General features: G+C 30.0%; 1 protein-coding gene across 1 annotated transcript; it reads left to right on the top strand.

The window, feature by feature from the left end:
- The first annotated feature begins 915 nt into the window (after window positions 1-915).
- On the top strand, window positions 916-24,095 carry LOC121132044 (uncharacterized). Its single transcript, XM_040727485.2, has 2 exons — window positions 916-1,528; window positions 23,737-24,095. Exons 1-2 carry the CDS (start codon window positions 1,257-1,259, stop codon window positions 23,897-23,899), a joined length of 435 nt encoding a protein of 144 aa, XP_040583419.1. The 5' UTR covers window positions 916-1,256; the 3' UTR covers window positions 23,900-24,095.
- Window positions 24,096-24,454: the final 359 nt, after the last annotated feature.

Below are 24,454 nucleotides of genomic sequence, written 5' to 3'. Positions count from 1 at the left end.
CCAAAATTATAGCAGGGGTTGCTGAAGACATTTTTCCAAGTGGAGGCCGTGAGGAGAGGCTAGGGGGGGGCAGGAAGATGGATAATTGGGGATTGCTTTCAGTCTACACATACATAGTACACATGTTTTGTATTAAGGGGACCTCATCTAAAAATGTATTAGTGGAAAGGGGCCTTAGCGTTGTAAAGTTTGGGAACCCCTGGCTTAATAATTATTATAGTTATCATGTTATAGGGCCCCGTCAAGCTTAGTAACGTACCTGGATCTATAATCTACTCCACACCTTCCCTCTTTATTTACACCATTTGTTGCCTAAAACCACTTTTTCAGATCCGAAAGAAGCCCTTAGCTATTTCGAACTCAGATAAAACTGTATTTCCCTTTCAACGTAAAAAAAAATCATAGGAAAACAAAGCAATTACAGAAACAAAAACACAGAAAATTGCCGTGTTGAATAAAGGTAATTTATTTTGATAATATATATTGTATTTTCTTAATATATTCTATATATATGAAAAACCATACAAGAACCAAGACCAATATACAATATATCTCTGTTCGACTTTGTCGGTTCCGGTTCTAGCAGTTCAATAACCGGAATCCCTAGACATATATGGGCACAACCCTGCCTTTCAGTATTTATTTACATAAAATACACTCTAAATTTATATTCATCTCTCAATTAGAGGTGTGGGGATCACACATTGTCTAGCCACATATTTTTCGAACTCATATTATAATACAATAACCCAAAATGACAAAAAATAATTTCAATTATAATTACTCCATCAGTAAGAAATGTATTATTATATAGCAACCAAGTATCTAATACGTATTGATTATAATGTCTATTCCATGGATCAAATTATTCTCGCACGCATAGGTAATAATAAGTGGTTTTGTCGAGCAACTCACACTCGCTGTTTCTTCGTAATAGGGGCTTGACTTTTTAATAACATTACAACATACTCACTTGTTTTAGTGGTCATCAGATTGTAGTTTGTTTCAGTTAGAGGAAGTTGTAGTATCTTTTTGTCTTTGTGGGGAGTAATAGTCTTTGCATAGACTTGGACATTTAGAGAGAGAGAGATATTGACTTTTAAGCAGCGCAAGTAGTTTATCTACTTACTACCAGTGGGCTTAAAAAACAACATACAAGAAAATATACTATAATTACTTTGTAAAAAAAAAAGTGTTCAATATCATCTGCAATAATAGTATTTCACACTCATAAATCTTTAGAACCAACCAAGAACATGAATCTATCATCCTCCATAATATTATGTTTCCTATCCTCATTCCTTTTTCTAACCCTTGTCAAATCCCAACGTCAAAGGGATCAGAGAACCATTGCAAAGTCCATCATCAACTACTTAGGAACGAATTATCTTCTTCCTGACGGATGTCCTGAACCAGCCTGTAACCGGAACTCAGAGGACTGCAAAAGAACTGTGGACATGGTTCGTGCCCTTTATTCCCACTGTCTGCAATCACAAGATGGGCAACACATTGGATGCATCACGGATCGGTAATTATAATATTTGCTTTACTTTTTTTGAAAGCGTGTTTTTAACGTATGAAAAAACTTTATTTTTAAATTGAAATCCCTTTTAACTTTGAATCTATCATCATTATAAGTGAATAAAACGATTCAAGTGACTCTCTAAGAAGACCTTTGACCTTAAATAAAAACCTTGACCAAATGGTCCGTCCTAAATAATTAAATATGCATTGACGTTATTATCAGAGTTTGGGATTCGGATTCGATTCTTTCTTACATCTTGTTAAACTGAGCCAATAGGGTCGGTTTTAGAGCTGGAGTGGATTTTGATTTCAAAAAAAGTATGGGCAAAGGAGGACGGTTGATGGCTCCCAACATGTAGCAATGGGGAAATTTTGGCCACCTTCCCTTTCGAAAAGGGTGGGTGGATCCTGTTAGAGGGGAGTTTTTTTCTGGTGCTGGAAATTTGAGTTTCTTTTCATAATTAATTTAAAATATATACGTTGCGTAAAAGTAGCAACTCAAAAAAATGAGATAAATAACTATAAAATCAAGGATTTGCAGTACTTGAGATGAGGATAATGCTATAATTGAATATTTCATGGATGATCGATAAATTAATGGTGTAACTACTCACTGTTTTAATTCAAATTACTAAAATATATGTAAGTATTATGTGGCACATTGTAAAGTTCAAATTCCCACAGTTATATTACTCATAAATACATATGCACCATGTAATTTTGCAATATTTCGATACAAATTACTAAAATATAATTAATCTGTAGCACATTATCAATTTCAAATACTCACAGTTATATTATTATTAAATACATAATAACCATGCCGTTTTAAAGGATCAAAATGAAATGGTAGTATCAATTAATAGTTGGTAAATATAATGACTAATGATTTAATTAGATCCTTCATTTTAAGAAGTTGTAATTCAAACTTGTACAATGTTCTTATACAAGTTGTAAATTGTATAAGAACATTGCAACTTGTACACAATATATATGTGTGGCTCCCTAGGAAGACCTTCTATCAATGTAAGATGTAGAGCCTTGCCCAAGAGGTCAGTCCTAAATAAATGATGAAATGTGTACTTATATTGAGACTTTGGGATTCACATTTCCTCTTAAATCTCTTGAAACAGCGACTTCCGACCAAAAGAAGAGTTTGCAAGAGAGCCAGGGCTACCCCCCCCGGATACTTAAGATTAATTATGTATAAATACATAGGAATCATGCCCCGATTACTAGAAAACAACTCAAACCCTTGGCACTCCTAGTATCAAACTCTTCCTATATTTCAGACCCAACTCGGATTCGAAGTGAAAAGATTTAAACTCACCTCGAATACCAGGCTTGTGACTCAGAAGCATCTCTTATTTAAATTATTACCTTATTATTCTTCAAGTTTCATTTTTCTTTTCACCGATTGAATTTTCATAATGATGCTCAGGGTTGTGCCACTCCTTATTTAGGAATGAAGACTGTAGTCCTGCATATCAGTCCTAAAACTTATAAATATTGGACTTTGATGACGTACTCAAATTATTTGATTCTTCTTTGTTTAATAATTTCTAATACTGACAGTCCTAAGGACCGGTCCCAATAACTGAGAGGAACAGTCCCAATTACTGATAATACCGGTTCCAATGACTACTAGGACCGGTCCAAAAACTAGACTGGATCGAATGAATAAGGATGGACACAACACTACTAATGATGACAACTAAATCAGAGATGAGGATTACTCATTTTGACGATTCCTTGAACTTGAGTTCGCCTTAAGTTTCCTTAAAATAAGTCTTGGAGAACTTTGGGTACTCGAACGGAAAAGAATATATTTGAATTCAAACTGTTTAAAGACTTTATTTAAACTTAACAACCCTGTTACAATACAACGTACCCCAAGGGATTTTCCCTTGGGGTAATACTTGGGCCCCTTGGGGTAATAACCGCCCTTGATTCTGCGGTAAGGGATGCTATTTTTTTAATTAACCTCAATGGAATCCCCTACTTCTTGAATTCAATTATACTTATTAGTCCGTTTTGTATGACCATATATAAAGAATATTGTCATCGTGGGCCTAGGGACTGTTGAACCTCCAACACAACTTTTCTACATATGTACGGCAGCCTAATGGCTATTCTTGTACATCAAGCAGCCCTTATATGTGTACTTTTGTTTACTGACGTCATGCATTGCTTCATAAGGAAAAGAGATCCCATCTTGGTAGCTTAAAGTTGATATTTTTACAACCTTAAATAAAAACCATTCCAATAAATCTTGATTTAACTCCATTTAATGGGTTTAAGAATAAATAAAAACGTAACATCTACATTGAATACTACTTGATGGGAATGATAAACAGTGATATTTGAATATAATTAAAGTTATATTTACTAAAAATACCTATGAAAGGGTTATATGGGTACATTTTTTGTTTGTTTTTGAACAGTTAGGGACGAGAAAAGTAGACTGGTTTGAGAAAAATATCTTATTCGTTACAGGGTAATAGTTAATTTTTGTCAACAATATGGATATAACATGGTATAACGAATATATAACATATTTTTAACTCTTCGTTATTGAACTGGGATTTTTCACACCCCAAATTTTATAAAATTGCTTTAAATCCATTTATAATAGATTTTAATTCTTGAAGTTTTTAGTCTGCTCCAGAAACATATTTAAGAATAAATGCAACTTTTGGTCGTTTCAAAAATATATTTGCATGTAATTATTTACAAATTTTGCAATTATTATAAAAATTTGGTAAATTAGATTTATTACATCACTTTTTAAGTCGTTCTTTTGCTTTGTTTATTATTATTTATTATTTTTTTTATTTTTTTCACTTTAAGGTATATTCATTGCTACAAATGGGATTTTTCATATATGACACTCAATCACATCAAAGTTAATGAGATCATTTTTAGTAACAAAAGTTTGTTAAAAGTAATTGATATTTTATAAACGTTTTTATTGAAAATGCAATTATAATATTTGAACTGTAATAACCACAAATTATATCGTGTTGATGCAGATATCTAATGTTGTTCTCATTAATTAGTGTAATTTTGAGTTTATGTCAACGTTGTATGACGAAATTAAATTCACTTATTACTTGGGTTAATGTTTAAATCTAGTTCATGAAGGACGTCAAAAATAAGGTAGATTTAATACATTTTAGGGTCCGATAAATAATAAAACTAGCCATTAGAGGGGTATATTTTGGATATACAGTAGGAGATTTATAGGCAGGTCATCACATCTATATAGATTTTCTAAATATACGCGTATAAGTTTGAAACGGACCCATTGACTATGTATTTTTAAGTAATTTCCATACTAAAATTTTCAAACCTCAACAAGAGTAAGAGGTTATCTGACTTAAAATTAACCTTGTTTGGAGAAGAGTAGGATTTTCTCTTCTTCAAACAAGGTTCAAATTAAATCACGAAACCACTTCATTTTGTTCTGAAGAATTGTTGAGGTTTGAAGTTTATAATATAAAATGTTCTTAAATATACATTGTCTATTGGTTTGTTCCAAACTTATACACGTATATTTACATAATCCCATTTTAACAACCTAATATTGATATTAACACCTCTCCCAAAATGGCCGACATCAAAAATGCTGACGTCACATGAAAAGGCTCAATTGCATTTCCTGACATGAATGAATGTGAATCATTGATATTCCACTCAGATTGTAATAGCCACAAGGAGTGGGTAATCTATTAATGATAATGTTTCCATCCTTTTATTTACATGTACATAAATAATATTATTGTACAGTTTGGAATTTACTCCGTTCATGTTGGAGGAATAACCAACTATCTAGGTACTCCTCAAAGGGTCATGTAAAGAGACTCAGGTCGTCATAAAATCATAATAAAGGTGACCGCAAGCAATATCTCATCTCTTTAATTTTTAAGACTACATCATTGTGTACAAGGAGTACGTACTCATAGTTGTATACTGCTATGGTGTGTTTCAAAAGGATTCATTTAGGGGTTGAAAAGGAAAAGAGTAAGTGGGGGAGGAGGGGGAGAGGGATTTATATAAACAAGACGTCAGATATTAATGAGTGATGATATCCAGAGGCGTCCGTAAAATTATATTTAAGTGGGGGCCCGTCTTGATTTTTAGAATTTTTTTGAAAAAAAAATTAAAAAACCGCAGGCATTCAAAAGAAATTAAATTTTCTGGAACAATAATTAAAAGCTAAAATTTTGAATATTAAATTTTTTGAAAAAATTTTGAAATATTAAATTTTTTGTAGAAAAATTTTGAAATATTAAATTTTTCGGGAAAAAAGTTTAAAATCACATATTTACAAGAAATTAAACATTTGAAAAAAAAAATATCAAAAATCAAAAAAAAAATCCAAAGCTGTTCACAAGAAATTGAATTTTTTGGAAAAGAAAATAAATATATACTTACTTTAAAAATTATGTTTTTCGAAAAAAAATTCGAAAATTTTATTTGAAATATAAATTTTTTTTTTTTAATTTGAAATATAAAAATTTTGGGAGAAAATTTTCAAAGATCTGTATTTATATACAGAAAGCTGAAATTTTTGAAAAAATTTGAAAATTTTAATTAAATTTTTTGAAAATAAAAATTAAATTTTCTCAAAATAAGCAAAAATTCCCTGTATTTTTTTTTGGGGGGGGGGTATAGCCCCTCCATCCCACACTCTGCAGACCCCCTTGATGTCATATCTCAAAAACTGTATTTTGTTGTCAGCTATTGATATTTCTGCTTTTTTTCTACTAATCAGTGTTTGGAACGTTGAAGAAATGACTGAAAATTAGCTCTTGTTAAGCTGTGAACAATTATTGAGTAATAACTCCATGGTTTCGAATAATTGGCTAACTACCAAGTGTGAGTTTCTTTGCCATTTTTAATTTGATTTACCATACCAACTGCTGGGCAAGGCATATAGATATGACGTCATTGAGTATAACAGCACTACTCTAACAGTAACAGTCATTTAAGACGATATGTAGCTACTCTTCGTAACAGTTAAACCCTTCAACATCACCATTAAAAAGCGTAGTGGAAATCAAAAATTTGTGGGAAGAGCATTATGGTCTAACCTTGTATTTCTATGAACCTTGATTCATTAGCTTATATTCAAATATCACTGTTTATTGTTGGCATCAAGTATGTTTAAAGGCAGTTACTAAGTATTTATTATTGAAGTCCTTGAAGTTGACTCGATGAAAATTTTAAAAGCATTTGAACCGGTGACGAAAAACTTCATACCTCGACTAACAGTCTAACAATAGAGAACTATTCCTACCCCTGTCCTATACGGATACAACCCTAATTATGAACCACCCATACTTATAGTTTTCAATTCTTCTCATTTTTTGTATTTTTTTATCATAAAGGTCATTAGAGCGTTGACCCCATTTACGGGGGTCAACTATTTAAGTTCTATAAAATATATAATATTTAAAAAAATTGATTATCTTACAATATATTTATATTACCCTTAGTTAAATTATAAATGAACCCTCTTCAAAGAATAAGAACATGTACACTCAGGAGCTTGAGATAAGGTTGACCCCATTTCATTCATAGGTCTAAGTGCGTACATATAATGTACGCAGAAGAATACTCAATGAATGTTTAAGAGTCAATGACTTGATTTTTGAATAAATTGAATTTTTGTGATAAATATTTTTTTGTGTGGAATTTTTATGGGTGTTTTCTGTTGTTCAGACCAGACATAAACATTATTTCATAAATGGAACAAAGTTATCGCACCTTATTCCGCATAGGTAGATTACCTCCTGAAATTGTTATTTGAGACAGACGACCGGAAATAAATAGTTTGTATATTGTGAGTTACGAAACATTATGGGCTTAGTCTAAAACCTTTATTGTTCAGCTTCCCTCATTGACTCTCCGTTTAATATACAATATTTTCAATTGAAATGCAGATAAAGATCAACATTAAATAAATTCGATGGGCACATCATTTTTAATGATAAAAAAGCCTATCTACCTATGTATACTAATAATACAATTAATAGTATACCTATGGGAGACGACAACACTTCTCTGTAAGACTCAGGGATAGTATTTATGATCAAATTGTTAATAAAATGACAAGAGCCATACTGGGTGGTCGATTGAAACCTGAATACTTACTCATTCAATAATTAATTAAGGTTGAGTGATTGAAATTCATTCATATTTCGATTTATTAAAGCATACAAAAATAGTTACAAAGCAAACCATACCAGGGTTCTCTAGCTTACGAACAAATCAAGAAAATGATACTTGAACATGATTGACGAATTTCCATTTGCACACTCCAAGAAGTTGGGCGTGTCTAGAATCATCCGTCTATGCCATCAGAAAGTCCGAAATGTTAGAGAGGAAGAAGGTCTCTGTCAAAAAGGGCAAATTGAAACCGGAGGAGTAATAGAAAATAGCCCAAGCCAATCCCCTCAAGTCCATGAGAGCCCATGCAAGAGATCTTAGGGTCTTACACCAGAACTATCAAAAAAGAGGAGGAAAAAAGCTTTATGAGGGTGAAGAGGCCACTTTTGACACCAACAATGAAAGAACCCGATCTTCTCCGTTGTAAAACTCTATTGAATGACACTTTTGGCCCCCTGATACTAACCCCTTTACTACACCTCTTGGGTGCATGTACAGGAGAAGGCCCGTACTGTACGTAATCCAAAAATATAGGACCTTATGCTCACTGCCTGGAAGTCATCATCGCCGCTAAAGGCGGCTATATTAATGATGATTAAAAGAGCTCAGGCAGACATCTATTAATAATATTAATCTCGCTGAAATGATATCTTGCTGAAGTTAAAAATTCAATGTGGTCAGATTTTAATGGACCCCTCGGTACTTGCAAAATTACAGTGTGCTAGAGTCTTAGCTCCTTTTTTTCTTCTTTTTTTGCATGAATTACAACATGTACATTCTAAACAAAAACTGATATTAATGTAACAGACGATCTAAGAAAAGTAATTAATATATTTATGGTAGGGGGACATAAAAAAACTGAATATAGATTAACATAGGGGTAGGAAAGAAAGGTGCAATTTCCATTCTTTGTAAATTTACCGAGATTCGAGCTCTAATATTTGGATTTGTTTGCCTTCACGCTGAAAGAAAGATCAAAATGTCCATGGATGGTCTTACCGTGAGTTGGGCCTAAGGGATGGGTATACGAGATGATAACTAATAATTGGCTAAGTACCAATTGATTTTAGCTCTTTTTTTTTTTATATTTTTTATTTGTTCAGTCTATTTGAACACTAGAAGGCCTTTCAAAAAATCGTCATAACACATAAATACAAATAATTATTCATACTAAATAATTGATCTTGCAGTTGACAATAAGACTATTGCAATTAAGTGATAAAATTTGCCCACTAAATAGATTATCGTTTACCTCAGATATATTCAAATATTCCTCAGACCAACCAGAAAGATTCGAAAAATAAATTAAAATATCAGATATAAGCATTGACTAAATAATAAAAAAATCACTGAATAACTATTTCGAAAAAGAATCATACGGTAAAGCTACTTAATCCGACTCTGGATTTGTTTTATAGCGGCCTCCTCTACGTTTTTAATATACCTAAATAAAGTTAGCGAAGATTTGTCAATCCTTGAGTCAGCATGTTAAAGTATTAAAATTTAACTTCGAGTCTGACGAGTATGATCTGAATTTGCAGCTAATTTATCATTTAGTACAACTTTGAGTCCATGTCCACAACTTTTTATTCGTGGGGACTATTTAATAAGTAGCATATCAACATTTATCACTATTTATAAAGTCAATATGCTTAGACATTGAAAAAGACTAATGGACAATTAACAAGGCATACAATCTTGGAATTACTCTTATATATACCTATGTAATTACGACCATAGGACATAATCGTTTCAAAGATGGAATATATAACCGTCTCCAAAGTAATTATGGAGTTAAGAAGAAAAGATACTTCTTCAAAATTAATAGACATGTACCTAGTTGAAACAAAGGAATGTTTCGTAGGGGTGGTTTGAAATATGAATACATTATTTCATATTTATTTTTCATGATAATTACGAAGACGTTTTTCTGACGTCTATTTTAATTTAAATATTACTCATTTATATAGCTATATTCATTTTTGAAAATTAACTTTTGTACAATTTATATATATGTACCCCGTCGACACAAAAGCCAGCAAGACTCATTTTTCTTAAAAATCCTTTGAATAATCCTTTGGAGGCAGTGTTGTTATAGTAAAAGGACTTCTCTTTGGGTTGGTAGAGGATGGGAGGAGGCATTGATAACACAACTTTGACAAAATGTTTTTTTAAAGCCATATTTATTGACTGACCTTAGATTTAATATAATATTAATTAATCATTTTAAATTCAAATTGTGATCCAAAAAAAAAAAAAAAAAAATTGCCAAAAAACTCCTGATTTTCGACACGTTTGACTGCCAATTTTTTAGTCAGGGGTGGTGTAATACTCCCCCAATGCCACGAGTCACGGGCTGGATTTGAGGGGCTGCAAATTGCATAGCAATTATACATAATTCATTGTCAAGCGGAAGAATAAGAAATGGATAGATTTAATGTAAATGAAGGAGACGATATGGGGCTCAAATAAGGTATCATAAATCAATTAAAGGCCCTAAAATAGTATTAACATTCTTGGGTATTTCATCTCATCCAGAAAATTTGAATATTAAGCCCGTAATTGAGCAAAATATGCCTATGACATATTGGACGGTATGTATATATGTTGTAATAAGCCTGACTCACGTTATAAATTGCATCATAATGAAGAAGAGGCCATCTTGGGGGCTCGAAGTTGATACTTTGACAACTTATAATGGATAAATGTACAATAAATATTTACAAAACTCAAGCAAATGGCTTTTTGAATGAATAAAGACTTAATATCTGTATTGAATATTATGTGGTCTTAATGAATTAAATCAAAGTAATGTGTACTGAAAATCCCTTTTATATGACTAAAATGTTAGTATTTTTTTTATATTTTTTTATTGATTGATTAGGGGCAATTAAAGTTGGATAATTATAGAAAAATATCTCATTCTTTCCAATGTATTAGTTAATTTGATATCCACACTATCAAAATAAGATTGTACAACAATGTAATAACATATTTCTAACACATATTAGTGTCGGTTATTATGAAAAAAAACTAAGCGAAAGAAGGATTATTTTTCGTACATTGGTCCTATTTCGACATCCAATAGCAGTAGCGTTGGCAGAAGGTGGGCTGGAATTTTTTTGTAGACAGCAGTGAATTTTTGAATTTTTTTCCAAAAAATTTAAATTTTTAGAGAAAAGTCATGTGTTTTAGAAATTTTTTCAAAAAAAATTATATATTTTGCAAATAGCTGTGAATTTTGATTTTTTTTTCAAAAAAATTTCGTTTTTCAAATTGTTTTCTAAAAATTTATATTTTCGTGGATAGTTGTAGATTTTTGAAATTTAAAAGGAAAAAAATAATTTTTATATGGGCAGCTATGGATTTTTGAAATGATTTTTAAAAAAATTTAATCATTTGGGAATAGTTGTGGATTTTTGAATCTTTTTTTTTAATAATTGTTGTAAGGGCAGCTATTGATTTGCGAATTTTTTTTTTTAAACTAATAATTTGTGAATAGCTGTGGATTTTTAAAAAAAATTTCCAAAAAAAATTGATTTTATGTGGGCAGATATGGATTTTTGAAATTATTTTGCAAAAAAAATTTAATAATTTGTTAAATAGCTGTGGATTTGTGAATTTTTTTTAGAAAAAAATTAATTTTTTGTTGACAAATGTGAACTTTCGAGTTATTTTTTTTTTTTTTCAAGCATTTTATTTTTTGTAAACACCTGTGGATCTTTAAATTTTTTTTCCGAAAAATGTAATTTTTGGAGAATAGTCATTGGTTTTTGAAATTTAATATTTCTATTTTTTTTTGAGAATAGCTATACATTTTTTGGAATTTTTTTAGGCCAACCCCCCTATATATATATATATAATCCTGCGGACGCCCCTGAATAGTTTACTATTTTTCTTAAATATTGATGAGAAAAGGTAAATAAGGTATTATAAAACTTGTTATTTATACCTCTCTCATAATGGCCAGTATCAACAATGTTTACGTCACGTAAAAATTACTCCATTGGGAACTTCTTATTTGCTTGATTTTCGTAAAATATTGTTTTTGTGTACTAATCTCACTGCATATCTAACTATCAAGTACCTAATTTATCTATTGAGATGAAAATTCCTAATTGCTCTACGTTGAGCCGTGGAAAATTATATAATAATAATTGAACTAATATGTTTATATTTGACTTGTTATGTCATACTTTCTCCATTTTGGAATGAATGTAAACAAAATGGGGCCATTTTCTCTTGGTATTACCTCTCACAGATTAGATCCTTGTGGAAGAGATTATGTAACACAAATTTCTCAATACATGGACAATTAATCATCCTACAAATTAAAAAAAAAGGGAAATCTTTTTTTGCCCATAAATAAATTACTAAAAAAGCATTACATAACATGCAAAAATACATAATCTATTACGTTTTTGAATATGAGGATGTGCCTACTAATGCTAAGCTTTTTATGTATTAATAAGATAATTTACTGATTTCGCTCATTGCATAATATTTAAAAGAAACGGGTCAAGTCAGGGACGTCCACAGGATTATATTTTTGGGAGAAAATGGTTGTAGAAATTTTTGTGTTTTAATTTTTTTGGAAAAAAAATTTAAATATTTAATATTTTCGAGAAAAATTTCAAAAATCCACAGCTGTTCATAAAAACTAAAAATTTCTAAATTCATTGCTATTCTCAAAAATATTATTTTTTTTTAAAATTTTATTCAAAAATCTTTAGTCATACTTAAAAAGTTAAAATTTTTGCTTAGAATTTTCTTAAAACCAGAGTTCTGCAGAAAAAATAAAAAAAATTGCAGAATAAAATTCAAAATATAAAAACTTTATGAAAAAAAAATTGAAATATTAAATTTTGTCGGAGAAAAAATTTAAAAATTTATAGTTAATTACAAACAATTAATTTTTTTGAAAAAAATTAATTAATTTCAAATATTAAATCTTTTGGAAAAGACTTTGAAATATTCTCTAAAAATAAAAAAAATTGGGAAAAAATTTCAAAAATCTATAGCTATTCTGAAAAAAATCAATTTTATGGAAAAAATTTGAAAAAATTGAATAAATTTCAAAAATTAAACTTTTGGGGAAAAAAAAATCAAATTCTTTATATTCTATTAAGAATCAAAAATTTCTTAATTTGGGGGGGGTAAGAGTTCCTTTAGCCCTCTCCTGTGGACGCCCTGCAAGAACAAGTTGATCTTTTTACTTCATAAAATAGACAAATTTGTAATAAATCTGTATAAAAACTCCGTAATGGCTTTGAGATTATAGTAAGACTGAACACCGGCATTGAATGTTACTTGATGCAATGAAAAACAGTGATATATCTATATAATTGAATTCATATGTACTGAATGGTAAAAGGTAACTTCATATAAAATATATTTATATAAGGACAATTTGTAAAAAAAATGACTATTAGGAGATTTTGTATAACAATAATTTCGTATAAATTTATGAGGAAGTGAGGCTTAGATTTTATGAATTGTCATTTTGTACTCCGAATATTCGGAGTTTTTTTGGGTACTGCTGATAATTAAGTTACTACTAAGAGACACTCACAACCTCCCCGTTGTACCCCGAATGTTTAGGGTGTTTTTAGATATCACCGAGTCCAAAAACAGGATCTCATTATACGAAAAAGTTTTCTACGAAACATCCTTATACGAAGTTACCGTACACCCTACTGAATAAACGGAACCTGGACAACCAATAAAATCACTTTCTCCATAAAGACCCTGAATGGACTTTATGTGGACTATACGGAGGCAGATTTCAATTCTTTAATATTTTAAATAATGGTTAAAAAATACCATTTTGCTATCAGGAGAGTCAACAGGATTATATATATATATATATATCTTTTTATACAAGAAATAAAACTTTTGAAAAAAATTGAAAAATTACATTATTTGGAAAACAATTTCATAAATCCACAGTTGTTCACAAAAAAATATTGTAAATTGTAAAACTGTTTACACTATTTTAAAAAAATTATTAAATTATTTGGAAATTTTTTTTAAAATCAACAGCTTTTCACAAAAAAATTAAATTTTTTAGATAAAAATTTCCAAAATCTACAGCTGTTAATAATATATGTTTGTTAAAAAGTTTCGAAAATCTCAAAAAAAAAAACTCTTTGGAAAAAAATTTCAAAAAAAATTTATAATTTTATGAAAAAAAAATTAAAATATTAAATATTTTGGAGCAAAATTTCAACAATATTTAGTCATTCACAGAAAATCAAATTTCTCTGAAAACATTTGTAATTAATATATAAATATAAAATTTTAAAAAAAAAAAAAAAATCAAATATTAAATTTTCTTGTTAAAAGAAAAATCCTTAATTTGGAGAGGGGGGGGATTTTTTTTTCATAACAAAAATAAGTAATAAATGATAATCAAATTTGTAAATTAAACATTACCTATTTTCCCAATGCCGATCTCAATTCTGATTCCAGAAAAAAAAACCCAATTCTCCGATTCCAGATGCTGATTAATCGCCCCATTACTATTTTACAATATTTGTTCGTTATCAAAAAGTCCACGTTCCTAGCTCGCACACTGTAACTATTTTGAAGGGTCACGAAGACTATATTATAATTGTTTTTTGCAAATAATATATGTATTTAGTCATAAAAAAGGATATTTGACTTCGACAGTTCTTTAGGGAATATTATGTAACTTTCAAGGGCCTAATTATATTATTATAGCCCTTGAAATTATACCATTATTCTTGCATGATCTACACAGCATGTAAAGAAGCAAGTTGCTTATTTCATAGGCAACTCAGTAGTTATATTTTCATGTCTTAATATCCCTCATACACTTTTTGAAGCAAAATTAACTACTCTGTTCTTTCATAATATATCAGATGGATCCTAAAAACTGTAAAAATTAAACTTATATAACTCATAGAGGTTTAGAGATATTCTTGTAAAAACTTCATCATAAATTATTGATTATACGGTAACAATGTTTGTTTAAATTTTTGTTTTTGGTTGTCCTTCATTTACAAGAAAAATGAATCCCTCAGTTAAAGTTTTTATACGGAGGTCATCCTCAAAATATAAAATGGTTGGGCTTTCATCAAATACGTATCTGGAGGTAAAGGAGCTTATTAATTTGGACCCCTATTGTCCAAGGAATCATTTAATGTATGGACATATTTTGGTTTAGGTATGAATATATGATCGATTTGCTGTTCACATCAAATTTCCAAAGACATATACATACTCTGTGTTGAGTATATGTCTTTGGAGAGTTGATACCATCACTAATCAGTAATGATATAGGGTGCCATTAGCCACTTATGCAAGACGGAGTGCTTTGTACTCTTGGTGTACAAAATTTACAATATAGATTACGTGCGCACCAACCATGAAAAAGGTATTTAAGCCATAGGCCAATTCCCACTTAAGGGAAGATACTTATACCCTTTAACAAAATGGTACTCCCTCTAACACGTCCGATATCAAGGGTGTCTGCAGGATTATATTTTTTTTTTAAAAAGATCCAAAAGCTAAAATTATTTTTTGTGAAAAAAACACCAAAAATTAAACGAAAAAAAAATTTTTTTAATTTGAATAGTTTTTGGTAAAAAAAGTTCAAAATCAAAAATCTATTACCAAAAAATAAAAACTTTTGAAAAACAAGCTCAAAAATTGTATATCAAATGTTAAATTTTTTGGAAAAAAATTTCAAAAATTTAATTTATAATATTAAATTTTCAAGTAAAAAGGAAAAATTCCTTAATTTGGGGAGGGCCTCACCCTGTGGACGCCCCTGAATATGATACAAAAATGGTGTGACACTCATTATCCTAGCTTCTGGAGCAACAAATTTTAGCCTCGATCTAGTCTGTATTTGAATCTGATGGATTGTGGAATATGCTCCATTTTGGAGGACAGGATCACCAAAAAACCCTATTCAAATTTGGATGTACTGAAATCCTTTCTAATTAGGGATTAAGTCCATGGAAGTGGTTCGTGCCTACAGTTAACATACTCAAGGTTGTACTTTCTGCAAATCTACACCATTTTGGATATATTTATTGTCACCTATTGATATGATATTCAGTAGTGTTGTAACAAAATTTTAGGTATCTAATAATATTTATAAAAGTAATATACGATTATTCAATCTAAAGTATTTAAGGCCCACCCTGTATTTACAATAAAGAAGATTTTTTATTAACTCAAGAGCTTCAATAACACTATCCAACAAAATCACACTTTTTGTTGGATAAATAAATATTATGAACATCAATAGTATTCATTATATATTATGTATTTATTAGGATACAAAATAAATGCTTCATTTATTAATAGGCAATGTATTTTAGAGATGTGAAACCTTTTCCTGAAGAAGAAAGAATGATATTCATTAAAAAAAAGTAAATATCCCTGAATTCAAGATTTTGAAAAACGCACAAATACAGGTGCGTCGTGTGTTTTGGGGCTTAGGGTATCATTCAATAGTGATACAAATTATAAATTACATCTGATAACGTAGTCATTGATGTTATATGACAGTTTTTTATTATTATAATTTGAAACTAAAAAGAAACAAGTCGACATGGGCGGACACAATCGAATCCTTATATAAATTATATTATAAAATACATGAATACCAAAATAAATAAGGCATAACGATTTATTAAAAAAGAAAAAAGTTCTATACAAAAGTGCTTTGTCGGTCCATATCTAGGACCGAAGACTGCAAACTAGTAATGGGACGATTAATCAGAATCGGAAAATCGGTTGTTTTGTCTAGAATCAAAATTGAGATTGGCTTTGGAAAATAATGTTTAATTTACAAATCCGATTCTTATTTATTAATTTTTTTTCTGTTATAAAAAAAATTCCCACCCCACTCCAAATTAAGGATTTTTTTTTCCGGAAAATTTAATAGTTGATTTCTTTTTTTTTTCAAAAAATTTAATATTTATGATTTAATTACAAATGTTTTCAAAGAAATTTTATTTTCTGTGAATGACTAAATATTTTTGAAATTTTTCTCCAAAATATTTGATATATAATTTTTTTTTTTTCAAAATTAAAAATTTTATTTTTGAAATTTTTTTCCATAAATTTTTTTTTTTTTTTTGAGATTTTCGTAACTTTTTAACAAAAATATATTGTTAACAGCTGTTCATTTTGGAAATGTTTCTCTAAAAATTTAATTTTTTTGAACAACTGTGGATTTTTGGAAATTGTTTTCCAAATAATTTAATAAAATAGTGTTAACAGCTGTGGATTTTGGAAATTTTTCTCCAAAAAAAATAATTTTTTGTCACCAACTGTAGATTTTGGAAATTGTTTTCCGAATAATTTAATTTTTCAATTTTTTTCAAAAAGTTTTATTTCTTGTATAAAGATATATATAATCCTGTTGACGCTTCTGATAGCAAAATAGTATTTATTAACCATTATTTTAAATATTAAAGAATTAAAGTCGGAATCGGTAATTTTTACTAGAATTGTATGAGAATCAGGAAAAATGATTTTTTTTAATCGTCCCATCACTTGTGTAAACTTTTGCTGAATGAAAAAAAGTACAACGTTGAGGCTTATCACAGACATGTGTATTAATATATCTCTCTATTTTTCGAAATGATTTCTTTGGCACCTACCATAGCCTCCAACCTGGGCATTGTCACTTGTAAGTCAATTATCCAGGCCTTATATTCAAATGTAAAGCAATGAAACTCAAAGGTGTTATGGATCTATAGAGCCACAATTTGATGTATGATCTTCTATTTGCCAAAAATATTATGACATTTCAAATTACAGCATTCACTACTTTTCTCCTAATGTATGTAACTGTGAACTTTTGCAACATTTAAACGTCATTTGTTACGCATTGGAAGAAATCATCCGAAAAATGTATCAATAAAATGGAAGATGATTATTGCTCGAAGAATACAATATATGTAGTCCAGTGTTGACACGTCTTAATTTCGTCAGCCCTTATGACGTTACCTTTATTATATCACGAAACCTTTCTTCTAAATAGCAACAGAAAAAAGACTTGAAATCGTCTGGTCGTTAACCATATATGTCAATCACACCAACTACTACATATTTATTCCCCAAGTGCTCTTAATGTTCCAATCCTACATAGTATTTTATTCGGTTTGGTATATAATATTCCTTCGTAATATTTCATTAAAAACGTAGCTAACATTTGTATTTCTATATGATAGCCAAAATTTATTCATATAAATAATAAAATGGCTAATATATATAAATTTACAACGACTTAAAGGGATCTACAAGAAATTGTATTCCTGTCCTTTGGGAAACGGAGCAAAAGTAGAGAATAACTTATTACTTCGTTTATTTATCAAAAATAATCATTATGAAATATCCATGACGTATCAAGTGAGATGACAAAATATATAGGGCATTTTTGTGTTCGCGAGATAACGTCGTGCTATGGCTAAACTAAATGTATACGTGAAAGGATAATTTTTTGCCTTACAATCATAAGACAAAGACGAAACGAGATACATTTTTAGAATGATTCTTCAACAAATCTATACTGTTTTTGATGAAATGAAAAAAAATCCTAAATTTGACGAAGACGGGACTAAATCAGAAAGAAGAGGGAGAACAAAGTAAAAAATTCTCGTCAAGAATTACTCCAATGTCGATCCTCAATTCTACTAGACAGAATTTAAATAATAATAACAATAATTGAGAAATAGAAAAGTTCGTTCATCATATTAGTAATTCTAAAAAAGCGGATAAGCTAAAAAATACACACGATTTACATCACTAGATCCTACAAAAATATATCAATCTTAAAAACGAGTACAAATTTAAGGAGTTTAGAGTCAAGGAAAAAAACGAATTTAAAATAATCAGGGGCGACTGTTTTAAGATCTGTCTTTTTTCAAGTTATTCTCCTTCCATAAAAAATCCGAGATGATTTGCATAATTCGGAAAATTACTGTTTTCAAGAGGCCTTTATTGATCCGAAAGACGATTGATTATATTGAATAATAATAATTTGATTGCTTTCATTGGGCGTTGGTTTTTAAATGATAAAAAAGCATTTATTTTATAAACAGAGACAGATCAGACTTTAGACTAAAAAAAGAGGTTGTTTAGCATTTTGAGTTCCCTACGTCAAGCTACGTTTTATTCTGATCAGATTACATAAATTGATTTTTATATAAAACACGATCGATTCCCCGACTCCAAAAGTTTTTTTAAGGTATGGGATGTCGTTTGGAAAGTTCAACAACCAAATTAAAAATCCAAAAAAGGAATTATTTTATCAGCGAAAAATACGAATTAAGAAAGGGAAGATAGGAAGAAGAAGATTAGCCAATTAGTCTTAGTATGTGTCTTCATTATGGTTGAAGAAGGAACGTCGTATATAACAGTTGTACTTATTCGAAGAATCCCCCTTATTTTTGGTGGCAATGAGTTTTCATTGCCACTCAGAAAACAGTTCCCAATTAAGTTAGCAATGGCAATGATAATAAGTTCAAACATTGGAAAAAGTTGCTTTATATTTAGCAAAATCAGTATTTTTGCATAGGCAATTAAATATTGCATTTTCAAGAGTGTCAAAATGGTGTAAACGATAAGATTTTACAATAGAAATTTACCTATTATTTAGAGTAGATTGTTTTAGTTTATGATTTTAACATAAACAAACTATATCTAAATACAATCTTTTTAATTATTCATCAGCTGTCTTTAAGATAGCGCGTTCGCGCTACTATATAAATAAATATATACTATAAATTAATATATGGTCATTCGAAAGACCAATATTGTAATTAAATAATGTATTTTAAGACGAAGAAATGGGAGAACCCAAAAGAAAAGATCAGTTTTGAATCGAGTCATACCACTAATATTCACTATAGACTTAGATCAGTCCTCATAACAGTTGTAACTAAAGGACTATAGGCAAAGAGTGGACACTCAAGGCAAGAAAGGTAGGATTTAGTAATTCTCAATTCTGATTAGCTAAAAATTAGAAACTGCTAAATGTTCCTCCAAACAGACGACTAGTTTGAACAGGCCGTCTCCCACCTAGTGAAAAGAGAAGAATAAGGGCGACTACGTCACAAGAATAACACGATATGGTAAGTCGGTATTAGGAATATAGTCTTCCTTGTCTTTTGGTTGAATTGTTTATTTTTGCCTTAACTGGTCTTTTCCTAGGGGCCTTTAATTGTAACATTGTGACAACCTTTCAAATATGGAGGGATTTATGGGCAAAAAAAGTTTGTTTTTTGGCAATAATTATATTCTTTAAATATTCATATTATTGTACCCATTGATGCTAATTTGTTGGCGAATAAATGCTTCATAAATTGCAAAAACCAGTGTCAAAGGATTTATTAATTGCGTGTGGCAATCCTTTGCCTAAGTGCATTGTACCTATATAATTAAGGAGACAGGTGTAAAATTTGAACATTTTTGTGTGTAAAGGGATAGGTCAATGGGATAGTCGCAGTTCATTATTTCGGAATTAAATAATAATGACAACTGCCAAGGAAAAGAAAATTTATTTTTCATATTACGGATTCCAAAAAACGGGCAAATAATTAATTTCATCGGATTTACATCACTTGTGTTAACTAGTCTACTTATGAATACAGAGAGTAGCAAAGAGGGTTTATACAGGGTTTATATTTGTAAGACCTTGTTGCACTCTGAGAGGAATTGAGGATCCACGTCGAAGTAATTGCACTTGCGATATAAGGAATGTGATTTGTGCTATTGTCCTCCCAATCATTCTTCAAGTTGTCAGGATTATCACGTTCATTTTCGCTTACTATTATTTTTACATACTGGTGAAGTTCCAAGACTCCAAATACAAGACGTTGGGCCTTTCAAGGCCTATGGTCTACGTCGACATCAAGTCCGAAACGTGGGAGAGGAAGAAGGGTCTATCAAAAATGCCAAACTGGACCAGGAGGAGTTTAAGTAAACAGGCCTGGCAAACCTCCAAGTCCATGAGGGACCATGAAAAAGATCTCGTGGTTCACACCAAGCTGTCCAGAGAGCTGTCTAAAAATTGAGTGGAAGAGCCTAGTGAGAGTGGAGAGGCTACTTTTGACACGAGCAATGAAAAAAAAAAAACCATCTCCTCCGTTACAAGACTTTTTCGAGTCCTTTTGAACTCTTTCTTGACACTTTTGAAAGACACCCCCTACAGCCATAATACCAAACCCCTAGACTACACCTTTTGTGTCCGTCATCCAAGCACCGATGTCATCAAAGCCACTGTCAGCCAGCATTATGGCAGATGACTACATCCGCACCAGAAGCCAGACCTTTCCACCGCCGGCTGGAAGCCATCGTTGCCTCTAAGGGTGGCACATTAATGCTTCAGAGAGCTGAGACACTCATCTATTTATAGTATTTATTTTTTTGTAAATATATTGTTAATTAATAAATTACAAGTGTTCAGATTTTAATGAACCACTCGGTATATTTTGCATCACTGGTAATTCCTGTGGAAAGTTTCCAACACAGATAAGTATTTTTCTGAGCTCATTTTTACCGTTAGAATGATGTGCGATACAGGAAAAAAAACGTACAATTGGTTGCTTCCTTCCGTATTTCAAGCTTTTGAAATTGGTTCACACAACCCCGAGTTATAAGAGTTAAAATGAGAGTCCTAATTTCATTGCAACAACCTCTATAATGTGACATTATTAATAACTTCTTAAGTAATATGTATATTACATGTCCATTAAGGCATGTTTGATGTCTGGAGGACTTGTTAAACGAGTACTATAATTTATTATATGCATAGTGTGCATATTTAGATTTGTATATGCGGCTTGAGATATCTACAATGCTTATTATAATATACAGGAACATGTTAAAGGTTTTCAACTATGACATTTAGAATATTCTTCTTTTATTTTTTTTACAAAATACTTGCAAATATTTTGAATGAATCACTCCCACAAGGAATTATTATTTATGTAGGAAGTATTATTCAAGCCGTTTGAAGATGTACAACATATTTACTTTTAGGCCTATTAACCCCCAAATGTATATATTTATGAAATAGATATATCAATTAGTGATAAAACGATTCTAAAAAAAGTCCTGATGTGATTCTAGTAAAAATTCCCGATTACGATTCTTTAATATTTTAAATAATAGTTAAAAATACGATTTTGCTATCAGGGGTATTCAATGGATTCTACTTTTATGGGAAAGGGCTTGATTTTTGGATTTTTTTTGAAAAAAAACCAATAAATTATTGTTTTATAAAAATTTTGGAAAAATTAAATAGCTTGGAATCAATTTTTAATGTTAATGAAAAAAAAATCAAATATACAAATTGATATTTAAAATTTTTTGAAAAAAAATTCACAACTATTAACAAAAAATTTAAAATTAAATTTCTAATATAAAATTTAAAAATTCAATTTCAAATATAAAACTTAAAAATCCAATATTAAATTTTTTAAGAGATAAAAAAATTCAATTAAAAAACAAATCAAATATTAGTAAAAAATACTCTTTTGCTTTCAAGTGAATCCAATGGATTATATTTTTTTGGGAAAAGGCTTAATTTTTTTGGAAAAAATTGGAAAAACTAAATTGTTTGGAATAAATTTTATATGTTAATGGCAAAAAAATTAAATATACTTATTGATGTTTAAAATCTTTTTTTTTTTTAATTCCCGACTATTTAGAAAAAAATTTAAAAATTACATTTCAAATATAAAATTTAAAAATCAAATACTAACTTTTTTTTTAAATCAAATATTACATTTTCTTGTAAAAAAAACTAAAATCCCTTAATTTGGGGAGAGGACTATTTTATTTTTTTTCTTCATATCTTAGAAAAGTTATAAATACTTAAATACAAATAATAATGAATAAAACTCGGAATCGCAAATTAAACATTATTTTCCGGATTCCACATACAAAACCCGATTCTCTGATACCGATTAATCCCCCCATTACTAATATCAACTCCAAAATATATATACAATATAAAAATATCAATAAATAGTATATATTTCCACCCTTTATGTTGTCCCTAATATATGTAATCTCCCCAGAGTCTAATATCGAATGTGTATCATAGATTTTTACTCTTAACAAGGGTCAGTTCATTTCTATATGACATACAAAACAAAAATAATTATGGGTCCACAAGGGTCTAGATAATTTTGCAGCGATAATTTTGCTTCGAGGAGATTTTCCCCCATGATCTATTTACTTGTTTATATATATAAATTTGCTATGATATCTATTTGCTATGATGAATCCCAAGGATATACGAGTACATAGATATTCAATCCATCAATTCTAATAATCCGAATAGATTCCTTTCAAACCAGTTTTGTAATTTATGCTAACCATTTGCATTTTGATGACAAATCAAGTTACCCATCCTTGTACATATTTTGATTAATGATTTTAAATTGACAGGAAATGCAATGTCGTCTATTGGTAAATAATTCTAGGAAGATATTTTATCTACAGTAAAGTTTCTTATAAACAATATATGGAGAGTTAGAGATTGTCCCGTAAAATAATTGTGGTACAACGTAGTGATGGGATGATAAATCAGAATGGAGTGTTTTTTATGGAATCGGCATAGCGAATTTAATGTTTAATTTGTGATTTCGATTCATTCATATTTATTACTTCTATTTAACTATTTATTACTTATCTAAAAGATGGAATAAAAAAATCGTTTCTCCTTCCCTAAATGAAGGATTTTTTTGTTAAAATCATTATCTCCTTTCAATTTTAAGAGTAATGAGTCAATCTGACGACTTTAGAGTTATGTTAAACCTATCTGTAATTATACTCTCTACCATCTCACTTGATCAGAAACGATGAAACCTCGTAACAAAAAATAACGGGTTAAAGATCCACACTCTGTATGCATGACCCAGTAATTTATATTTGAAATGCTTGAAAATATTATGTTCTATCCGGTACAGAATGGAGAAATCCCTTTCTACAATATATCTAACCCGGTATTATTCTAATATATTTATTTTCTCTCATTCACAGACTCATCCCTGGCCAGAAGTCCTCCACGATCACGATCCCCATCTATGCCACACTCTGCTCTGCCATGTGCTACGAACCTGATCCGGAGAAAATAATCAAGATTCATCGTTGCCCTTATCCTGGATATCGGAGACATGATCCTCATTTAAACCTCTTGTTTTAAGCGTTTGACATCACGCAGACACAAATTGAAGAACTTTGTTTCACTACAAAAAGGAGCAAAAGTTTTTTTTTAAGAAATTGCTAAATGTTTTCTACTCTAAATTTTATAGATGCTAAATTACATGGAAATTATACTTATAGACCTACTATTTTTTGTTGCAATTTATAATACATAATAAAGAAATAAGACTGTACAATTTTGCCTACTTTATTTGGCACATAATAGTCTCACAAGGACATATATTGGGGGGAGGGGGGATATAAATATATAGAGAGTTGCAAATTCTAAGCAATTTTTCGCGTGTGATGTTTTTGAAGTTGGCAAACTGAGCAATGTTTCTTTAAACCTTTCAAAGCTGTTATCCTTATAATTTAACTTTTTGAAGAGCGATAAAGTGCTTGTAGCTACGCTATTTTCCTCTCAAACATTTTTAAATTGTGTGGGCGACCACGTTAATTTTTGATTGTTTTTTTATGGTATAGATATGTATTTGATCACTTGTCGATTCACAGATCCGGAGACTGGTTAAACTACTCTATGACCTAAATGTGCTTC

This window comes from Lepeophtheirus salmonis, chromosome 1 (genome assembly GCF_016086655.4).
Source record: "Lepeophtheirus salmonis chromosome 1, UVic_Lsal_1.4, whole genome shotgun sequence".
In the NCBI taxonomy this organism is placed as follows: domain Eukaryota; kingdom Metazoa; phylum Arthropoda; class Copepoda; order Siphonostomatoida; family Caligidae; genus Lepeophtheirus; species Lepeophtheirus salmonis.
This window is presented reverse-complemented; position numbering and strand designations above follow the sequence as displayed.

Coding starts and splice junctions, on each gene's coding strand:
- LOC121132044 (XM_040727485.2), top strand. CDS start 1,257: ATGAATCTATCATCCTCCATAATATTATGTTTCCTATCCTCATTCCTT. Junction 1,529..23,736: donor ATTGGATGCATCACGGATCG/GTAATTATAATA, acceptor TCTCATTCACAG/ACTCATCCCTGGCCAGAAGT.